This window comes from Poecilia reticulata, chromosome 13 (assembly GCF_904066995.2).
Source record: "Poecilia reticulata chromosome 13, P_reticulata-male-v2, whole genome shotgun sequence".
NCBI lineage: Eukaryota > Metazoa > Chordata > Actinopteri > Cyprinodontiformes > Poeciliidae > Poecilia > Poecilia reticulata.
This window is the reverse complement of record NC_088842.1, coordinates 10,673,606-10,695,266: the sequence shown is the minus strand read 5'-3', so window position 1 is coordinate 10,695,266 and position 21,661 is coordinate 10,673,606. Positions and strand designations below refer to the sequence as shown.

Sequence of the window (21,661 nt, the reverse complement as noted above, 5' to 3'; positions counted from 1 at the left end):
ACATCAATCTAGTAAGAAAACCCTTCTGATACAGAAATGTGGGATTAAGGAAAATATGTTAGAACAAATCTGGGGGAAAAGTATACTTCAGAAAACCGACGCGCTAGGGAGGCAGCGCCTTTTGGATATTCCCAGAACCACTGGGGGAGTTTTATTGTAGATAGGCACAAAGCATTTCCCAAAGTAAGAACATTTTCTCACTGGCAACTCATTCTCCTGAAACTTTTTAATTTACATTGTCTGAGAGGTCAAAAACCAGGTCATTCCTATTGATTACGGACTGTCACAAAAACTTACAAACTTTGCTGGATGATAAATTACCCCATAAATGATTGTGATACTCAATGTTGTTTTGTTTTTTTTTTTTACACTATTTTCATGTAATGTATATTGCATTATCATTAAAAGTATGCCCTCTCACAGATCAATAAACTTTAATTTCTGGAGAACACTCTAGACATAGAATACACTTTAAATATCCAAAAATAAAAAAAATAAAAAACCAACATCGATGAATAAAACTGAAATATAAACCAAACGCCACCGAAGCCATAGATATAATCGATTATGAAGTCTCCCTAAACAAAATTGCCCTTCAAGAAATATATTACTCATTAGGCTCGGGCAGGTAAGACGAGTAAAGCTGTTAGTTGGGACATTTATAATTATCAAGCTCATTTTAGTTTATCGTGTGATTAATTGATGTTCTACCACAGCAGTGTTGGAGAGTGACGTTGGTAAATTGAGTTGTTTTTCAGCAATGCAATTATCAAGCATGAAACGATTACGCTTTATGACGCATGCAATTTCCCTTGAAAATTTACAGAAAGGTGTAACTAACATTTTAAAGCGATTTCGTCGAACTGTGCTTCCAGATTTCTTGCTCTTAAAGTGAGAAGAAACAAGGCCCTAAAATTTTGTTTCGACTGAAAGAGTAACTTTCTTTGTTTCTTTTTTTCCCCTGCAAACATGACAGTTAAAGTTAACACAAAATATAAGCTGTAAAGTGACACAACTGTATAATAATGCTGTAGAAATGACATGAATATTGAAAAGCTTAGCACTCTATATCCACAAAGCTCCCTCTAAAAGTTTGTGGTTTATGAAAATACACTACTTTCCTCCATTTACCCTGGTAAATTCATTGAAAACAATGACGGGCTATAATGGCGCCATCAAACTACCCTGGTTACTGGAAAGAGTCCCGCGGTTATAACAAGCCTTCGCATGGTGAATACCTTCTAGCATTTTGTTTCTGCCGTTACCCAGTTTAAATCCCCCCAGAGTTCACATTACCTGGTCATTTTTGTTTACACAGCAAGTGTTTAGTACTTTTTGTTTGCATTCACTAGACTCAAACCTGGTTATTAACTGCGACGCTTCATTGTCTACATTCAGATACATTCGGAAACATCTGTGGAAGCGGAGTAAACCATCTTATCAGAGCCGGTTGTAGAGACGTAAACTGTAAAATGACTTTATACGTGTTTTAGAATGTAACCACAGTGAAATGGTGATTTATGGCTGTAAAACATTGGGTTAAAATGCTGATTATAGCTCACTTTAAAAAAAAATCTTTGCTCCAAAAGCGAGAGTTTTACATAAATCTCTACTGGCAATATTGTTTTGCTTCTTAGTTGCACCTTTTTCCAAGAGATTTGGAATGACTTTACAAGAAGTTGTAAAGTTTAATCCATTTGACAGAATCACTGGTTGAAGTTTTCTTCCTGAAGTTTACGTTATTATTTCCACAACGGGAGCCTGTGTGTCTTCCACACACCGAGGTCGAACAAGACGTTGGTCCACACTCCTGAAATAGGAGCGACCCCCTTTCAGCATCGACAGATGCAATTTACATTAACAGCCCGTTTTTTTGGACCCCACACAAGAAACAGCCTGGGTGAAACGGGACGTTCTGGGGTGGGGAAAAAACCCCGTTCCGGGCCGCATGGTGGAAACGCACCTTGAGAGTTTGCCCGAGTGTGTCTCAGCATCTGCTTTGTTCATAAACGCTGCTGTGATTATTTACTGAAAAAAGCAAAGTGGGAGGAGAAGTCGGAGCAGAGAGATGCGGGCTCATCTCCCAAAAATAGTCCCTCCATTAGTTTCCCTGAAATCCTAAAGAGACAAAACAGAAACCCCCTCAGGAGTTTGTATTATCTGACCTAGTTTTTTATGTGAGCAGAAAGTGTGGTCCCTGAGAGAGTGTGTGTGTGAGAGAGAAAGAGAGAGAAAGACAAGAGAAGCAGGAGGGGTAAGGGAGAAAAAGAGTGTGACAACACTACTAAGTGGGATCAGGAGGGAATTCTGTCCTGTTCCTATGTTCCCATCGCTCCTCCTGGGAATATTTGTTTCATCTCTGTTACCAAGGCAACACATTTTAAACCTCGCAGTGAAAACAAAGTATTGTTGTGTTATTATTGGTAATGTCACCATGGTGAATTATTGATGGTGGCATGAATAATGGATGAATGGTGTAGACAGTGGATAGAAAATCGTCAGCTCTCGGCGGAGTTGACAGCAGGCCTATTATAGTTACCACAGGATGAGGATTGTGACGATTGACTCCAGCATGTAGCCTGTCCTGGTGGAGAGGAACTGTAGCTGCACTCCACATTCACCTCTGAAATAACCAGCAGCACCCAGGAGGCAGTAAGGCGGAAACAAATAAACTTGATTAATCGGCTATTGAAATAATCAGCTAATTTAGTAATCAATCAATCATTAGCTGGAGTATACAGACTCAAAAATAAATAGCCATTTGATAAAAAAAACAAAACAAAAAAACATTCTGAGCAGCAATTAAGCCAAATGTGTACATTTTACATTTAACCCAGTTCAGATTTACTAAATGGATGCAAAAGGAAGAACATTTTCATTTTCTTTAGAGATGCACGATACTGGATTTTTGGTCGATATCCAATATGCCGATATACTAAAACAAATTTTTCCAATAACCGATACCAATACAAATATTTTTTTTAACTACACCTACTTAGTGAAACTAAATCAATCAATCAATCAATCAAATTTTATTTGTATAGCACATTTCAGCAGCAAGGCATTTCAAAGTGCTTTACATAATTAAAATAAAAACAGAAATAATCAGTGAGAAAGAGAGAGATTAAAAATAAAAAAACAAAAAACATTACATCATTAAAACGTCGAAAAGAAAGAAGAAATTAAAAACATTAAAGACATAAAAACATGGAAGACATCAAAACCCGCACTCTAACCCTAATTTAGCCATAAGCAACCCTAAACAGGTGAGTTTTAAGTTGAGATTTAAAAGCACCCAGTGTTTCAGCTATTTTACAGTTTTCTGGAAGTTTGTTCCAAATCTGTGGTGCATAGAAACTGAATGCTGCTTCTCCTCGTCTGGTTCTGGGGATGCAGAGCAGACCAGAACCAGAAGATCTGAGGGGTCTAGACGGTTCGTATAGTAATAACAGATCTTTAAGGTATTGTGGTGCTAAACCGTTCAGTGATTTATAAACTAACATCAGTATATGGCTTTTTCTACTGTGGAATTAAAATACTGTATTATCTTTTGTCAGTTTAACCTGCTACAAAATGCAAATTATGCTAAAAATGAGGCTGAAATGATGTAACACTTTTAACTTGCATTATATTTCTCTCTAAGACAATGATTTGACACTAATTTGACGTGCTGTGCTGCAGGCATCATTGTCACTGGTTTGTCGTATAAAAATGACTTTTATATCGGTGAGTTATTTTAACGAAATGGGCGAAGTTCGACATTAAAGTTTACAGCTAATATCGGCCGATACGATACCATGACGATATCGTGCATCCCTAATTTTTTTATTTATGTAAAGAATTGTATTAAAACGGTTTGTGATGAGATAAAAAATCTGTAGGGTGTACCTCTTTTTAAAAAAAAATCTGATTAATCGTCAGATCAATCAATTAATTGATTACCGAACCGATCGTTAGCTGCAGCCCTGCAGAGCACACAAAGGAGCACATAGGCAGATAGCCTCGATCACAGAACAGAACTCACACATTCATCAGTGTAACAAGGCTGTGATTTAGGAAGGCTCCTCTGGCGTCTGTGTGGCCCCTGGCATCTCCCTGGTATGTGGAGGAGGAATCCGAGCCAGGCCAGACGAGCGACGGGATTCATTACAGAGCTCTAACGGGCTCAATAGGAATCGGCACTAAAACTCTGCAAGTACCAAAGCGTCGGAGCCGCCCACCAAAACAGGCTGGTTTATAACATGTGATGGCCTGCGCTTGATTAAAAATCTTTGTGTTTGTGAAGTCTTTTTTTTTTCCATCTGCATGGCTCTGTGTGTGGTTGACCAGCCCATAGAGGGGGCTGTCAGGTCTCTGTGGTCCACAGCAGTCAACGGAGATCACAGTCACATCAGATCAAGACTGCATTAAGCGGAGAGGGAGTCCGTCTCTGATCCATTATTCAGCAACCAGGAGACCGGCCCACGTTGACTGTGTCTGGTCTGCCGAGCTGTACTCGGTGTGAACTGCACTCATGGTCTGCATAATAACACACACGCACACACACACACACACGCGCGTGTGCGCGCTCACACAGCGGCGTTTCTAGCGTTTGGAAAGTAGTGCAAAGAAATGCAGCGTGAAAACAAAGTTTTTATAATTCATTAGAACTGACACACAGATTTTTTTCGCCCCCCCTCCTAAAGACTACATCTCACTGTGCTTCCTAATTTGACTGAATTATTTATTTGGCTTTTTAATTTCCTTTCAGTTAATGTTGTGCTGCTAGTGTTTTTTTGGGGGGGAGGAGGGACGGAGAAGATGGGGATGATTGGAAAATGCCCCAAAGATTGCTGGCCAGAGGCAGTGGTAGTAAAAGAACACACACGCATGCACGGAGACGCACGCTTGCACACACACACACACACACACACACACACACACACACACACACACACACACACACACACACACACACACGTTTGTGTTTAGCTGCAGGGCAGACAGACAGGGAATGGGAGTTCCATACTCCCTGGAGGATTCCTCAGGCTGGCCTGTCTGCTGTCTGCCGGCAGCTTACACACTAGCCATCCATCTCCTGCTGCCTGGGCCCCTCACTCCCCTTCCAAAATACACACACACACTCACACACTCGCAGATTGACCATGGTGTCTGTGTGCATTGTTATGTTATTTGGTCATAAATCTTTAGAAGTGGTGGGGGCTGGGGAACAGGGACTCCAGAGTGGACCGGAGGGGTTCAGAGCTTCACTGTCCAGCAGAGGTACATGGCTGCTGTATGCTGGGTTAGGTGAATGCGTTTATTTATTTTCCGCCCATGCGGGTCCTCCCATAAAGTTGAAAATTACAAAAGCACAAGTTTGAAAGATGAATGTTGAATTGTAAAAAGAAAAAAAAAAAATTCCGTCTTTATTTTGAGGTGTATATTTGAAGAAAGTGTGCTGCATGTATTCGATGAAGAAATTTTCCATCTGTGGATCGAAGCATCCATTTTTACTAAGTTCAAGAAGTTTATCAGAGTTCATGTTGTTGAGTTGTTTATAGTCTGAAATTGGTGTATAAGTTTAAATTTAGTATTTGTTATTAGAGCTGGGAAAGCAAAAACTGTCCGGCTGATTGATAGGTCCAAGTAAGGAAATGAGAAAACATAGTTCATTTATTTCCTTCCACTTATGTCTGTTATAATTTTAAAAAATAAAATCCATTTTACATTGATTTACATTTCTTTATCACATCCTTTATATTTCACTTGCCAAAACATTAGTTTGACTTTTGCCAAAGTAGTTGAATGATTTGGTTTTTGAGTCGCAGACAAAACGTCAAATACGACAATTTTACAACTTTTTTTTCCTCCGCACTAGGGGCAGCCAACTTCTAAATGTTTTAGATTTGTCCGACACAGCTGAGTTCTTAGCAGAGTTATTGGCTTAATTTGTCATGAAGTTTTGCAGAGGTCTGGCTATAACCCCATCATTTGATTCACTCGTGTTGAACCAGGGGAATGTCTACAACAGTGTTTCTCAACCTTTTTTGGGCCAGCGCCCCCTTAGCATTTATCCTGATCCCTCACCGCCCCCCACCAAATAATTTGTAGGCTACTTTGCACTGACTATTATTTTATTATTAATATTACTATGACTATTGTAGATGTTTTGATTTTTATGCTTGTTTCTGTTTATCATCAAAAATAATTTCCCAGAGAACAAAAAAGCCATAGGAATAGAAATTATTTTCACAGGTGTCTAAAAAAATGCAATGACTGAACATTCAACTTAAAATTGGTAACAGCAGCCAATCAGAGTGGAAAAAATATTTTTATTCTTTGCCATTTTCTAGTTGTTAAATATTCCACAAAATGACCAGATAAAAGATGAACAACATGCCAGTTTAAACTTTGAACTATTTGCAAAACGACTGAGCTCTGCAACATTAAAACATGAATAGAATTGTAACTACATTAATCATAGTTCTTCTTCTCTTCAGTGTTTGTCAGTTTCTGCAACATTAAAACATGAATAGAATTGTAACTACATTAATCATAGTTCTTCTTCTCTTCAGTGTTTGTCAGTTTCTGGTGGTGCAGCTCGTGCTGCGTTCAGGAGAATGGGACAACAGAGTATCATCCATAAAATTTCACCCACATGGCATTTATTGTGCAATCCAGAGCTTTCAGTGGAAAAACAAAAGTTCCAGATCCTTTTAATGCCATACAAATATGAGACAGAAACATGGATTATATCTTTATATAGATCTGACTAATGAATTATCAGATTAATAGTTTTACTGGACAGAAATTACAAAGAACAAATTTGGTTCTTAATCGAAATCTAATGAGTCAAATTGAAAGTGTCATGGAGTCACTTAACAGCCTCATGACAATAACATTGACATGAAAAATAATATTGAAGAAATAAATATATCAAATCTAATTAAAAACATAAATAAGTGATAAGTTCTTTACTGTTATGGTCTGTAAGATATATTTATTCTCGGTATTATATATGGTCTCAACAAACCCATGGCATTTCAACAATATTATTTTACCTTTTATGTGGAAATAGTGTCTATTTATTCTTGCCATACAGTCCTCTGTATTAATTATTGCTCGAAAGGTCTTGCCATGCCAGTTTATTCCTCTGTATTTACTTTAGTTTCTTAGTTTATTCTTGCATTTTGTTCTTCTTTCATTTCCATTTAGTTTCCTTTGATTAGTATTATCCTCTCTTGGTTTATTGCTATGTCACTTTAGGTTCTTTCCTGTTGCTAGATTTATTTGATTGTTTATTGACCATCAGCAATCTTCACTCATCACCTGCTGCGATGCCTAATCGTCATGCGTTTCACATCATGCGTTGATTTTTCACTATTCAGCGTCGTATTCTCTGTTTTTATGCCATAATTCACATCTAGTTTGTCGCTCCATTTTATGTCCCGCTTCTCCTGTTTCAGAGTTTTGCGCAATGTGCGGCTTTTTTTTTTTTTTACACTCTCTATGGTGCAGGGCGGTCGGGAAACGTATCGATGGGGAAAAGGCAGACTGACATAAACCTTTTAAAACAACGGAAACAATTGCGGTATTCCGATTATTGAAATTTAAAAGTGCTGTGGTACCGTTGTTCCATCGCACCCGTTTACTGGACCACTTACAACACCGGTGTTAACGCTATAAAATGAACGCTCTCTATGGTGGTATCACCCGTGGAGGGATTTCTTTATTTAAATGGGTTCTTTTTTCAGGGGGATACAAAGTCAGGGTATCGTCATTTTAGTAATTACATGCTTATAAGAGCGATTTTCTGTTAGCCTTCCATGGAAGCGAGCAGCCTTCAAACAGAAATAAAACACCTTTTAATATAAGTTGCTGCTTTGACATGATCACAGAACTGCCAAAACATATGTACAAAAATACCAGACAAAGTGAATCACAGCAACGTCATCAGCCGGTGTAACGCTGAACTGATGCGGTGAAGCTACCAGTAGCAGGAGCGGAGCTGTGCCAAAAGCTAACAAACACTGAAGAGAAGAGCTGCCATCGATACAGTTGCAGCCAAGCATGATTTAATGTTACACAATACAGTTTTACCAAGTTGCTCAAAGTCTAAACTGGTATTGTTATTCATATAAGGTGTAAAGTTTACCTTCGACCAAACGCCTCCCCAAAGAACGTTTGGGGGGACGTCCTTTGGGGGAACAGATACTGAGGACGCCCCCCCGTCCTCTGAACCCGGGGGGGCAGTACCGCCCACTTTGAGAACCACTAGTCTACAACATGCACAGGAATTGAGAACAGGAACCCTTCCTCTCCACCCTCCTTACCTGTATATGCTTGTCCTGGGGGTCCGATCTCATTTAGGTCGAGGGTGGGGGGGAGTGAAAGTGGCACAAGATTTCTCTGGTACAGTGACTATTTCTGATCTGTCTTGTGAAGCAGTGAAGTATCTCAAAATCTTAAATGAGACTGATCAAACCGGACCTGGATGGTATGGGACAGTCGCTCTGTAGCTTGAATGTTCTGGGTTCGATTTCACGTTCCTCTTGCCACATGTCGATGTGCCACCGGGCAAGACACTTCACCCAAAATTGCCTACCGGGCTGTTATAAACGGTTATTTTAGTGATTGAGTGATCTGTCAATTATTCTGACAAATAATTAAGTAAATGAGTATTATAAATTGTCCTGTTCTACAGCAAGAGAAGTATGTGAAAGAGAAAAATGCTAGTAAAAAATCATTCAGTTCAGTTCCTTTTTAAATAAATGAAAATACTTTTTATTTCTAATCAATATTTTCCTGTCACTATTTTTTATCAGCAAGTAGATGTAATGTTAGTCAGAATGCATCTCCTTGACATGCGTAGCATGCCATATTCTGTACCATCACAGATTAAAGCTAGTGTTTTGCAAAGTGAGCAAAGAAAGTCACCACTAGGCAACCATGAGGGAGCTCGTTTCATGTAGTGGATGTTTCAAGTTGATTTGTTTGAGGACAGAGCATCCAGGACTTGGTATCGTAGAAAAACAATTCCGTTTTGCAGTACGTGCACCGAGCTGTGTCATCTTTTTTATTTAGTGTGAAATAATCCCACATAATCACACCTTTGACACTTTTTGTCTCTTTATTGGCGACGACGAGGGACACATTTCTGTCCCTCGCCATCTCCCTCCATAGCTGCTAATAGCCCTTAGCATTGTCAACGGCTCATTGGCGGAAGTGAGAGTGTTGCGCTACACAAATAATCATCCGGCTTTAACACAGCATGCTAAATGGTAAGACATAATTTAATGAAGCCTTGAGGCAAATAATTTGCTTAGAGGAATTTTAAAAATCAAGGTCCTTGAATCATTCATGAATCGTCACAGCCTTAATCAGCTTATGAATGTGTGCACATTTGTGGGTGCGTCTGGGTAAATGTGGCTCTAGTGTAAAGCACCACGAGTGATTAGTGTGACTTGAAAGTGAAAAGTGATGCATAAATTCAATCCATTGACCATTTAGGACTATGGAGGCTTTTCTCATACTCCTTAAGATTTAGGAAGCCTTAATTTTTAACCCAAAAAGTACTTTTTAAATGCTTTATTTGAATTGGCATTAGACAAGAAACACAACAAACTTGGACTGAAGGATTTAACGTTCCCCCATGCCCCAAAAAGTGTTTCCTCCTCCCCCCCCCACTCTCTTACACAGACTAGTTGAAAAACACGAACAGTTGTGTCTGGGAAATAGTAGAAGCTTTAACATTTCTAGGAATCCTGTAATTTGCTTCAGAAAAGCATAACTTCCAACTCTGTCATGTGAGCACTTGCTAAATAGAATCTGAAGATTGGGATTTGCATGCTGTAAGCAATTATTGCAGGGCTAATAGACTTTCCTGGAAGAGATGACAACCTCCTAACTGTAGATATTGATCTAAAAATAATTTTATGACTCTTATTGGAATTTTAAAATAAAAGATTTACTTAAGTGTTCCAATATTTTGAAGCTAAATTAAATGGGGAAGCCGCTGTCATCCAAACCGGAGCCTGTTTAGGTAATCTCAAATGCACGCCGAAATGGGGGTTGTGGGGGGGGGCATAATCACAATCTGATGCAAATTTTGTAACAGCCACTTATGCTGGTGGTTTTGGGCGTGGGGCAACCCTGGGCTGGACAGGCGGGGTTAGAGGGTGCAGGTCATTACCCACGACGGGGGAATATTTGAATTGGCCCAGACAAACGGCTGATCCGACCCCTAATGAGGCAACAATGAAGCGGGGTCACAGACTCCTGACCTGTCCTAAGCCCCAGACAAACGGCCTGTCTGGACCGACTCGAGATTAGTCCAGCCCCAGACGCCGGTCACAGGTCAGCTCGGGATGCCTGCTATCCTGCACTCCCCACTTGGCATTTTGGCTGCAGGTTTTTGAAAAGGTGCAGATTGTCCTCTTCAAACAGCTGCTGTTGCCCTACTTAACGTCTTCATTAGCCGGTTTTGTGTTTGTGTTTGCATCCGTACACTGTGCAAATCAAATGTTTCTGCACATAATGTCCTATTCTGCTGAGCTTTTTACCGCACGCTCCAGTTCAGTCTGTCAGGATGCAGGCTTGGCTAACAGCATGGTGATTTGCATGTTCCCCTGATACATACAAGACTGGCTATCTAATCTGAAACTGCTGATTCGTACTAGAAAGTCATACCATACTGGACCTGAAGGATGAAATGCATTTGGTTTGTTGCAAGAGAAATGGAGAGTGGGAAAAAACCCTGGTGTGCCACTAAAACAATTTGCATTAACTGTAGGCCTGCTCCATGGCTCCTTTCGCCACTGAATCACACGCACTAGCGGTGCCTCTGGGTGGCCCAGGTGGTGCTGCACCTGTTCTTATGAGAAACACAGTCCGGTGAAGCACCTCAGGGTATAAAACCGGGCCTTTTCCCCCCACTCTGTTCATAACTCACACACTACAGTGGATTTATTGGCTGCAAGAAGAATGGCTGCCTCTTTGAATCTAGGATTTGATGTATTTCAGCGTTCTGTTGGATTTGGTTTGTGCTTCTTCAGTACATCCCAGCCTCCTTTTTAAATTTACAGACATCTTACTAACAGAGGCACCAATTAGAGATTCCGTGGGAACAGATTTTTGTTTTTGAAAATGAGATATTATTGTTTTCCATTCTCAAGAGAAATTGAAAAATAAACTGACTTTTTCATAAACGGCTCAAAGCTACAGAGCTGTCTCCCTCAGCCACTAAGTAAATCCATGAATACAGAGAAATCCTGCAGAAGTATCAGTAAATAAAACCCAACTAAAACCTGTCTAAAATCACTATTTATCTGTTTGCAGATATGAACATTTTTAAATATTTCACCAGACACTTTTTCCTCTACAAGATCCATTGAAAAATATTCTGTCTGAACATATTAGATTTAACAGAAAAATTTTAAAATGTTTTATTGTAGCTATAGCGAACATTAAGTGCTTGATCCTTATTTATAATGTGACCAGGGTGATGTCACACTGTGTGCGTGAAGAAACAATTGTCGTTGGACAGTTCTGATTTTGAACACATTTTCATTCATTTTCACAAACGATTATGGAAAAAAAAAAGAGCCAACATTTCAAACTCTGTAGCCTCTAATATTAATGAGATTAGTATGGTTAGCATAAATACAGTAGTTTGAGTGCATTCCTCATTAAGTAGACCTAACTACCTGCGTTATTTCCAAAGGTTTGCCAACCTGTCCTGTTACAGCATGTCCCATGACGGTCCCAGTTAGACTCTGAAAATAATCAAGTATAATAGCTTTGCTGTAATGTCTCTAGCTTCCTGTTATCTGTTGACATCCGACCCACTGTGGATACATGAAGAAAGCAGTTGACGTGTCTTTGTAGGATAAAGCTGGTTTCCTCTTTGCAGCGTCTTTCACCTTTTGATATTCTTCCCTTTTGAAGACAGTGAACTTTAAATACTTCCCTCAGTAACCACTTCCACACAGGGTCGTCGTGCGAGCTGGTAGCGGTAATGTGTGGTGTGTTCACTGACTGGCAAAAGATCAGATTTTATTTTTGTTCAGTTTCCTATCAGAGCTGATTTAGCTGAAAATCAGTCGGGAAATGTCTCGTTTTAATATTAAAATGTTAGCAGAGTTTCATTGTTTGCTAATCCCTCTGCATTTTATTTTGTAGGATTTACGGAAACAGGTTGCCCCTCTGCTGAAGAGCTTCCAAGGAGAGGTGAGTTTTGTTTTTAAAGTATGTTTAGAAATTTAAAGTAACCACCACTGTTCCATTTACAGTACTTAAAAACCGCTGTTGACAAACCATGTTTGACATTCTTCAGTGCCCTTTTCTTCCTCTTCTTCTCTGTCTTTCCTACATTGTCACTTCTTCTCTTCACCAACTGTTTTCTCTCTCTCTCTCGGCACTATCTCATTTCCCCCTTTTCCTCTCCTCCTTGGCTTTGCTCTCCTCTGCTCTTGATTTTCTGTCCTATTCATGAAGTTCTGTAGCCCGAGGGTGTGTTTAAATTGCATCCTGCAAAAAAAAAAGTCACCACAAAATCCCTAGCTCTATCCAGTCACAACTCAGTGACTGCTATTTCCTCACACTTTGTTCCTCTGTATAATTCAGTGGTCTTTTGGTGAACTATAAACTAGCCTTCTCCTCCCCTCGTCGTGCCACATTTGGTTACATTCAGTTTAATGGTGAATTCACGAGGATCGATAAAAGTTGACTGAACTGTGCATGTGCTGCATTATGCTCTTAATATTGCCGTCCTCCATCATTTTGGCCTGATTCCATCTTGATTCCGTCTTGACTCCTCCTTTCTGGCAGCCACGCATTTCCAGTTCACTCCCTTATGTGAAAGTCCGAGGGTAGGAGTGGAGACGGCTGGTTAAGACTGGGGCTTTATTCAGGGTCGGAGTGGGTGGGTGCACGCTGACGCACACACACGAGGACACACACACACACACACACACACACACACACACACACACACACACACACACACACATGCAGTCGAGCAAAAATCATCTGAATAGATAGTGACAAGGTCTGTTTTACTACTGGCCATGGAATATTACAGTTTAACACTGGGTTAGTTTCCATATTCTTGTGTTAAAACAACAAACACAGCCGGCGGTTGTGTAAAAATACAGTAATTTATCGTGGTTCCACCGCGTTCTGCTGATGATCCACAATCTATTTAGAGAATAGAAACAGCCAGCAGTATAATTGGGGCTTTGTCAGCTGTTTCCACCATCTTTATGTTGACACACCTCGATGGCGTGCACACCAGGACACGCCGAGACGCGCAGTGGGTGGCCGCGGAACTGAGAGACATTATCTTATGATTATTGAGATAATACTGTACACCAGCGCCAGTCTCGGAGCACCCCATCAATCAGGCGACTATTCTGTGCGCTTGCGTGCCACAACTCGAGTCGTTTTCGGAGTGTGTAATTTTAGACCCGTCTTTGTTTGCTTAGCCCTCAAACCCTTTGATCAGAAACAAGACGGCACCAAAAAACAGAAGGGGTGTGGGGGGTCGTCTTGGAGTCTCTCAGTAACCCATCCCAAAGCTCCCCTCTACCTCCCCCCCCACCCTGCTCCAACAAACTTTAATCATTACTAAGTGACTGTGGAGCTTTGACAGAGCAATAAAAAGTTTTAGCGCAAGGAACTCTGAGGGTCTGACACTTTTAATCTTTGTCATTGAAAGGTGGATGCCCTCGGGTCATAATTATTACCAATAACAGTACGGCTTCCACAAGGCCCTAGTTTGGTAAACGGGTTCTGTGTGTGTGTGTTGTGTGTATTGCATGCTTAGTGTTTCTTGTTGGTCCATCGATCAGATAAGCTTTTCCATTATCCAACGCTTCAGTCTCTGCTTCCCATAGCCTCCCCTTATCAGACTCCACTGGGGCCACACTCGCGCACACGCACAAACACTCGGACACACACACACACACACACACACACACACACACACACACACACACACACACACACACACACACACACACACACACAGGTCAGCCCGATGCCCTTCACACACTACGGGTTAGATAGGGGAGCAAGGCGGTGCTGAGTGATGGTGCCACAAGCTGCTGACGTACGTATGTATGTGTTTGTGTGTGGATTTGTCAGGGATACCTTCTGCCATTGTAAGCACTTCTCATTGGTAACCCACCGATACTGGCGAGGTATCATTTGTGTCACTTGGTTTGCGTCTGTCTGTCTGTGTGTGTCTGTGTGGGATGGGGGCAGGGGAGCGTGTAACAGCAGATGTCATCGGGATTGGTTGAGCGAGCCGCAGTTTGGAACAGCAGGGCTGTATTTGCAAATCCTGGGTGGTCTTCTAATGGCTCTGGTCCTGCAGTTAACCTGCTTTTAACTGTAGGGTGTGTCCTACATTAAACGTCTATTTCCTGCCTCCCATGTTGCGCTATATAAAGCTGCTGTACCACTGACCTTGGCCCAGTCATTGTACAGTCATGCAGCTGGTTTCCTTCACTGCCATCAGCCCATCTTTTTTTTTTTTTTTTTTTTTGTGTGTGTGCCGTCTTTATTATCGACAGTGTTGATGGTTCTCAGAATCTCTGATCGCATGTTATTACAAACACATGCACACAAGTTCAACATTGTTGTGTAAGCGGTCTTAACATCAGTAATCTTCCATTAGTAGCTGAGTATCTTCAATCACACACGGTCACACAGCATTCGAGAAGGGTACAGGGCATGATGCGGCATGTTGTGGGAACGGGATTTATCATTGGAGTTTAGGCAGTTATGAGAGTTTCACGGTGTCTACGCAAAAAAAACAAAATGTAAACCATACATGATCTTTCACTGTGAAGTACATGTTTAGAGGGGCCTTTTCTTTTTAAATGCAGGATTCCTGCAAATAAAGTTTTTAAAAAAGTGTGGCTTTGTAAAAAATGCTGTTTTTGCATTGTAGATTTTTGGGTAATGTCAAAGGGGGAGTAAGAATTGAAGGTGGATGGCAGAAATTGGAGATGGTCGATAGAACGGCAATAACATTTATGTTAGTCTTTTTTAACGTATTGGTCTGATAATTAAAACTAGGCTGGTATTAATAGTCAATATTTATTTCTATCTTGTTCCATTTGTGGTTTGGAAGGAGGGTTAAAGTTAGCATTGTGGCTTTTTAAAATGCATTTATTTTTTTCCACAATGTCGGGGAAATATAGATATTGCAAATAGCTTGACCTTGTATAGGGCTTTATCAAGTCTAGAGGACAGCAAAATGTTTTATGCCACATTTATTCACACACCAATGGTGGTAAGCTACATTGTAGCCACAGCTATTTTGAGACAATTTGACAAAAGCGAGGCTGCCATGCATCAGTGCCACCAAACCCTCTGACTACCATCAGCGGGCGGAGAACATGAAGCTCAAAGACACAATTAAGACAGACAGAGTGGAGTTGGAATTTTTCAACCCATCGATTTTAGGATGAACTCACACCCCCGTTGCCCCAATATCCTAAATATTGGGCATTGGCCATTGCAGCAATATTAATATTGGATATTGATATTGGCCCAAATTTTTATATGAAGCAATCTGCTCATATAGGCTCAACAAGTTGTAAAGGGCCAACGCAGCAGGCAAAGTAAATTGCATAAACAGAATGAAGGTCTTTGATTTGTGACCTTTGCTTAACTGGATCGTGTTCTTGGCTCAAAATGTTTACTTGTTCATGTGACCTAATCAGTTCCTCTGATCGCATCATTATTCTCTCTACCAGATGACTGTTCTTGGCAGTTGTAGCAGATAATGCAGCATTTGTCTAACTCTATATATAGTTGGTTCATGGAAAATAAGTTAATTTCAGTCTACTCTAGTGTGTGGAGTTTCAAATATTTCGGAAACCTTAGCTGTGTTTGCAACTTATGTCTTGAAATTTTTAAGGGATACAAATATACAACTAAGCAATAAGCTGAAATGGTTTTAAACAATGTCTGGCCAGAACATTCAAAACATAAAAAAAAATAAGTTTGTAAAATTATTTTAAATATATAAAAAAAAATATATATATATATATATATTCAGGCTCTCCTGCTAAAATAATGTGTACAACATCTATGACTTTTATTGTATTTTAATGTTGACTAGATTAAAACTGTATGATCTGTAATGTCTGCATCATTAAGTCTTAAATTCATATAAAATTAAGGTCTTAAACATCTTTAAATGCTTAAAAAAATTTAAGTTGGTCTTAAAGGCGTTAATCTCAAGTCTTAAATTTAGTCATGAAGGGACTATTTAACTTCTTACGGATGTTTTTTTCTGGTGGGACTTTTCTGTCAGGTAAAAGTTTCACTCATTGCATTCTTGGACTCAAGGTGGTTAAGGCTACTGAAAACGAGCTATTAAACTTGCTAGCAAGCTAGCCAGTAAGCCATTAGCAGCTAGCAAATGGCTAGCTAGCACATGCCATGTGAGAAGCACAAAGCTGCTACCAAAAGCCACAAAATGACCACAGAAATTTTACAGTTTTGGTCCTCTGCATTTCTTTTGTCTGTCGTAATATAGGTCTTAAATTTTATTCACAATGGTCTTTAAAACGGTCTTTAAAAATCTTAAATTTGAGTTGGTTAAACCTGCATAAACCCTGGGATCAATACACACTAAATTCATCAGTGCTCCTGTTCTGCTGGTTAATTAATTGGGCTGTTTGCTTGGATAAAGCCTGCAAATCGCTGATTAAACAGACATGCAGCTCCTAGCTTACAGCTAGGTCATAAAACAGTGCTTTGTTAGTATCAGTGACGGCTGGCGCTCCTTTTGTTCCACGCTATGATGACCGTGCAAGTTTTTCACGAATGGAAAGATTTCCAAATTGTTTAGTTTGCCTTTCCTGTGCGGAAGCCATTTTTCCACCAGCTGACTAGCAGTGTGCAGCAATCGCTGACTTGCTCTGGGCTCTTTAAGACTCCTGTCGCCCCAGAACTCTCTCTGGCGGCTCATTAAAACCACTGTATACTGCTGGAACGATACAACGGAAAATTTTACCCATTTAAATTTACCTCCATGTACCTCGATACCGGTAACCGGCCCGCTTCTAAAAGAGTTGTTTTTGCTTCCATGTGAGAGAGTAGAAAGTTCTGTGACAGAGAAACATGTGTGAGACTGATGCCGAAAATCATTGAGGGAGAAAAGGAAGGGGGAGGAGGGGAATGAGTCGGAGAACATGGAAGTGACAAGAGATAGACTGAGAGAAAGCCAGATATAAAAAGACTTGGGGGAAAGAAGGAGGGGTGCTGGCACCAGCCTACTTGGGGCCAGATGTTTTGTGGCTAAAAAACTACAGATGAATCAAAGCCATGTGAGGAGATTTATTAGGTTCCCATAGGAGCCGAGGCAGTGTTACATGTAGCCTGTTCTGTTTACAGTGGCAAGAACCCCTTAAACCACCCATCAACTACACTACTGGTTTGGCTGGGAATGTGAAGACTTTATATTTGGACTTGCGCAGGCTTTTGTCTCCATTCCTTTTCAGTTCGTGAACGTGCTGGAGGAGCTGGAAGAGAAACACATGGGCTGTTTAGTCTGAGCGCGGCAGCCAGCGTAGTCAGCTGTAGCTCTGCCCAGTACAGTAGCACCATCTGAATGTCTTTATTTGGCATCTGTTTCCCTCAATTTAGACAAGATTTCAGATGCGTTCTCGACTACCACGTCTGATTCTCATATGGACGCGTGGCACCGTCTGTAGCAGAGCCTCGCTGCTTCCTGCTGCCGCGCTGAAAACGCTCCAGAAGTTCCACAGCTTGATTTTTGGTAGTAATTTCTTATGGATCTGTCCTAATGCCGTCCATTTCGATATTATTGGTGATGGAATGCATGCCGTGCTCTCTTGTGTTAATGGCTACATCAGTAATGGATCCACACTGTATTGCTGCTAAGAGCTGACTGAATAATCTGCCCCTGCTGTGGCTGGAAAGACTGAGCCAGCTGTTTAATGATGTCAGCGTGCTGGAGGGGGGAGACAAACACACACCGTTTTACACGCACACACACACACAGGCTAACAAACGGACTTGGGCACACTCACTCGAGGACAGAGCGACGCAGACGCGCACTCGCGCACGGCAAACGAAAAGCATCCGTCAGCAGCTGAACAGCTGAACTGGCTTCACGGGGAAGGAAACGCCGTCGTCGAGACGGCCGCCATCGCAGGCAGCATACCAAAGCATAGTGAGAAAAGACGGATATGCAGGCTCCTCTTACTGTGAATTTAATGGGCCTTCTTCTTGGGTCAGTAGATCCGACTCTCAGATTTGTGGTGATAATTAACCGTTCCTTTTTGCTTTTCGTCTTTGCAGATCGACGCCTTGAGTAAAAGGAGTAAAGAAGCAGAGGCCGCCTTCTTGAACGTGTACAAGAAAATAATTGATGTCCCAGGTAAGGATAGTTTCCCTGTCTGTGTTTGTGTAAAATTTCTGTTGGGATACATCAAGTCAGAACTGGAGTTTGAAACCCACATCCACCCAGACGGCCACTAAAAGAGACGAAGGGAAAAACTAAAGCTCCTCCTCTCCAGACATGACGCGGTGGCGCAAAGGCTTGAATTCAAATGCAAAAGTTCCACCATATTTAATATGCCAAATTGTCTTTACTTGTAACAGAAAGTGAACATTTCAATATACCTTTAGTCAAAAACTTGTATATTGAATTAAGTATAACACTTTAAGATTTAGCATTATTGAACAAATTTCATTAAAAAAATGTAGGATATATATATATTTTTTATTTAGTTATTCAATATTGGTTACCTGCCTAACAGGCTGATACTTGCTGGTTAGTAAGGCTATCTGCTTAACAGACATGATGACATTGTCTGCTACTTTAAGATTTAAAGTAATATCTATAACAAGAATGATTGCTGACATTTTAATTCCACACCCATAACTCTGTTTTTCATGAGAAGAAGTATTTCAAAACAACCAAGTTAGCCTTTGTTGTCATTAAGGATTACATTTAAAAAGATTATTGGCAAGTTTTAATAACATTAAGATAAAGACAAAATTATTACAGTTGCAATTATGCTGTTGAAGTATAACTTAGAAAAGAATAGTATAGAAACAGCCTTTACTGACCAGCAAAGGGAGGGGGGAAATCAGGTTTAATATCAGCATCCAATATTAAAAAAGTTATTAAAGAGTTAAAAACAAGTTATAAAGCAGCAAGTTTAACAATAAAAACCATAATGGTAACATCCTGCATCAGAAAATACAGTGTAATTATTAGAAAGAATGTTGGACTCATGATCCAAGAGACGTGCAACTGAGTCGGAACACTTTGTCCGGAAATGCAGATAACCTGCTTATATAGTGAGCATTAAAAAAAGACGAACTATTTTCAATACAGTATAGCAACGCAGAAAAACAGATGTGGAATAGCAGCGGAAATGTTATTTAAAAATGAGTAAGAGCAGAGCAGATGATAATGCATATGCCAGCAGGGACGTAAACACTTAATGATTTTGTTGGGAGCAGTGATGGTTGTAGAGTCTAACAGCTGTTGGCGGGAATGATTTGTGATATCGCTAATTAAACTATCTCCATGCACTATGCTGCTTCACAAAAACGGCATAAAACATGGATAATCAACCAGAATCAGCAGACTTGGCTCTGGTTGTGGGAAAGGAAAAGGGTGATTTTGCAGAACCAGTTGAGAACAAGCCCTGGTTGAGCACTGAAATCACTTTAGAGCGGTGTTTCTCAAACTTTTCCAGGCTGAGGACCACTTAACCCATTTAGCAAACACTCATGGACCGCCGAACCTGACATTGCCCTCGCAATAACACAACAGCTTAAAATATACAACCTGAAATGAAAATGTTAGTACCTTAATGCCCTGATTGAATTAACTGCTTTTTTGCTAAGGGTATATGTCCGTGCTGGTGGCCTGCTATTGTGCAATTCACACTGAGAAACTGAGACATATGCCTGTAGACATACATTCCTCCTTTCTAAGATCAGTAGTATTTTATTGTGTAAGCTCTTTTAAGTTTTATCAAGGCACAAAGTTCCATTTTAAAATGATAGCCCAGTCTTAATCCACTTATCGATTATTATTTTCAGTTATTCGATAAGCTAACTGCACACATTTCACTTTGAGCTCACGTTACAACAGATAACTGTTCGTTTACATGTAGTACCTTGTGGAAAAGTCTTCTTCACACAGTAACGGCATCCACACTGAAGAAGGTTATCTTACTACTCTTAGATATAGTGGGTTTACTGATTGGAAATAGATCCGATATTTTTATGTTTCTGAACAGCTGGGCATCAATCAGGTTGGAACATTTTCGAGGTTTAACCGGACCATGCCCAGTCTGCTCTGATGCCGTCTCGTTTTTCAGCTTTGTGTGTGTGTATGCGCGTGCGTGTGTGTTTGTGGGGGTGTGTGTGTGTGTGTGTGATTCCGTAATACATCCCTACAAGGCCTAATCCCACGGGTGTAGCTTTAAGATGGTCTTAACAGAAGGTGCATCCTGACATTGATGACAAGTACGGCCCCGGATTGGCTGCGGCGAAACGCACGCACAGAAGAAAAAAATAATAAAATAAAACCAGTCACGTTTCATACACTGAGGCAGAGAAAAACGACAGTAGCGTCTGCACAGCGCTGCTGGTTGGAGGTTTTCAGCTGCGCGGAAGTCCTGGAGGGCCCGGTATGTAGGAACGAGAAAGGAGTCGAGTTCATCTATAACGTAAGGAGGTCACCGTATTCCCACACGGATAGACCTACAGTAATATCTTTGGATTGTACTGCTCCCAATAAGTCAGCGCCGGCTCTGACGGGGCTATTCTTAACTTGCAGCGAGACAATGATGTAATGCCTGATGCGCACATGCACAGAGACACAGAGCAGCCTGACTAATGCAGCAGTCTTGAAAGAGGAAACAGTGTGTTTTCTTCTGCCTTCTGTCAGCTTGAAGGCCTGGACAGTCATCCCAGCGTGCTCTGGTTTAGATTAAAGGTGTCTGGTGAGAGCGCTCAGCACCAGCGGCCCACGAGTCAAGCTGTCTTTAACCGGCCGGGGAGGGACGGCGTCTCTGTGAAGGACAAAACTTTGATAAACGGGAGAGGGAAAGTTAATTTTCAAGGGCACAAAAGTAGATAGGAGTCTATATTCAGAGCATACTGTTATGTTACTTAGTATTTGTTTGTTTGGGACTCCAACTTGTGTGAGCGAGCGCGCGTGCGTGTTTGTGTCGGAGCTCAACCCTGCGTGGTGTGTCACCTTGACGGCACAAAATCAGCATGAAATTCCCCAATCGTTCTCTGCTGATCTCTCATTAGCATAGTTAAGATATCTAACTGCGTCAGACACAAGAGACACACACACACACACATACACGGCTCTTACCCCCAGCTGTAAGCTGTCAGTTCCTCTTATCTGTACAACACACACACACAGAAACACAAATACACACACACACGCATAAACTGCTCTTTTAGCTGGCATGCTGATGAGCGTTGCCTGCGTCTCTTGGCTGCCTGTCACCAGTCTGCCACCCATGAGCACCAATCAGATGTGATTGGCCTGACTGACAGAGCTCTCTTCATCACACTGACAGTTAACCCTGCTGTGTGTTTTCCAGGGTTGTTGGTAAAATGCCTCCAGAAAAGTTGCCTTTCTTCCTTCTGT

General features: G+C 40.9%; 1 protein-coding gene across 5 annotated transcripts in view; it reads left to right on the top strand.

Annotated features, from left to right (window-relative positions):
• cux1b (cut-like homeobox 1b) overlaps positions 1-21,661 on the top strand; it is a 105,667-nt gene that overhangs the window by 34,028 nt on the left and 49,978 nt on the right. For all 5 annotated transcript variants that reach the window (XM_008425799.3, XM_081615038.1, XM_081615040.1 and 2 more), the window contains exons 3-4: positions 12,163-12,210; positions 18,328-18,406. In XM_008425799.3, coding sequence (XP_008424021.1) covers positions 12,163-12,210; positions 18,328-18,406 — 127 coding nt within the window. The remainder of the gene's footprint in view (positions 1-12,162; positions 12,211-18,327; positions 18,407-21,661) is intronic.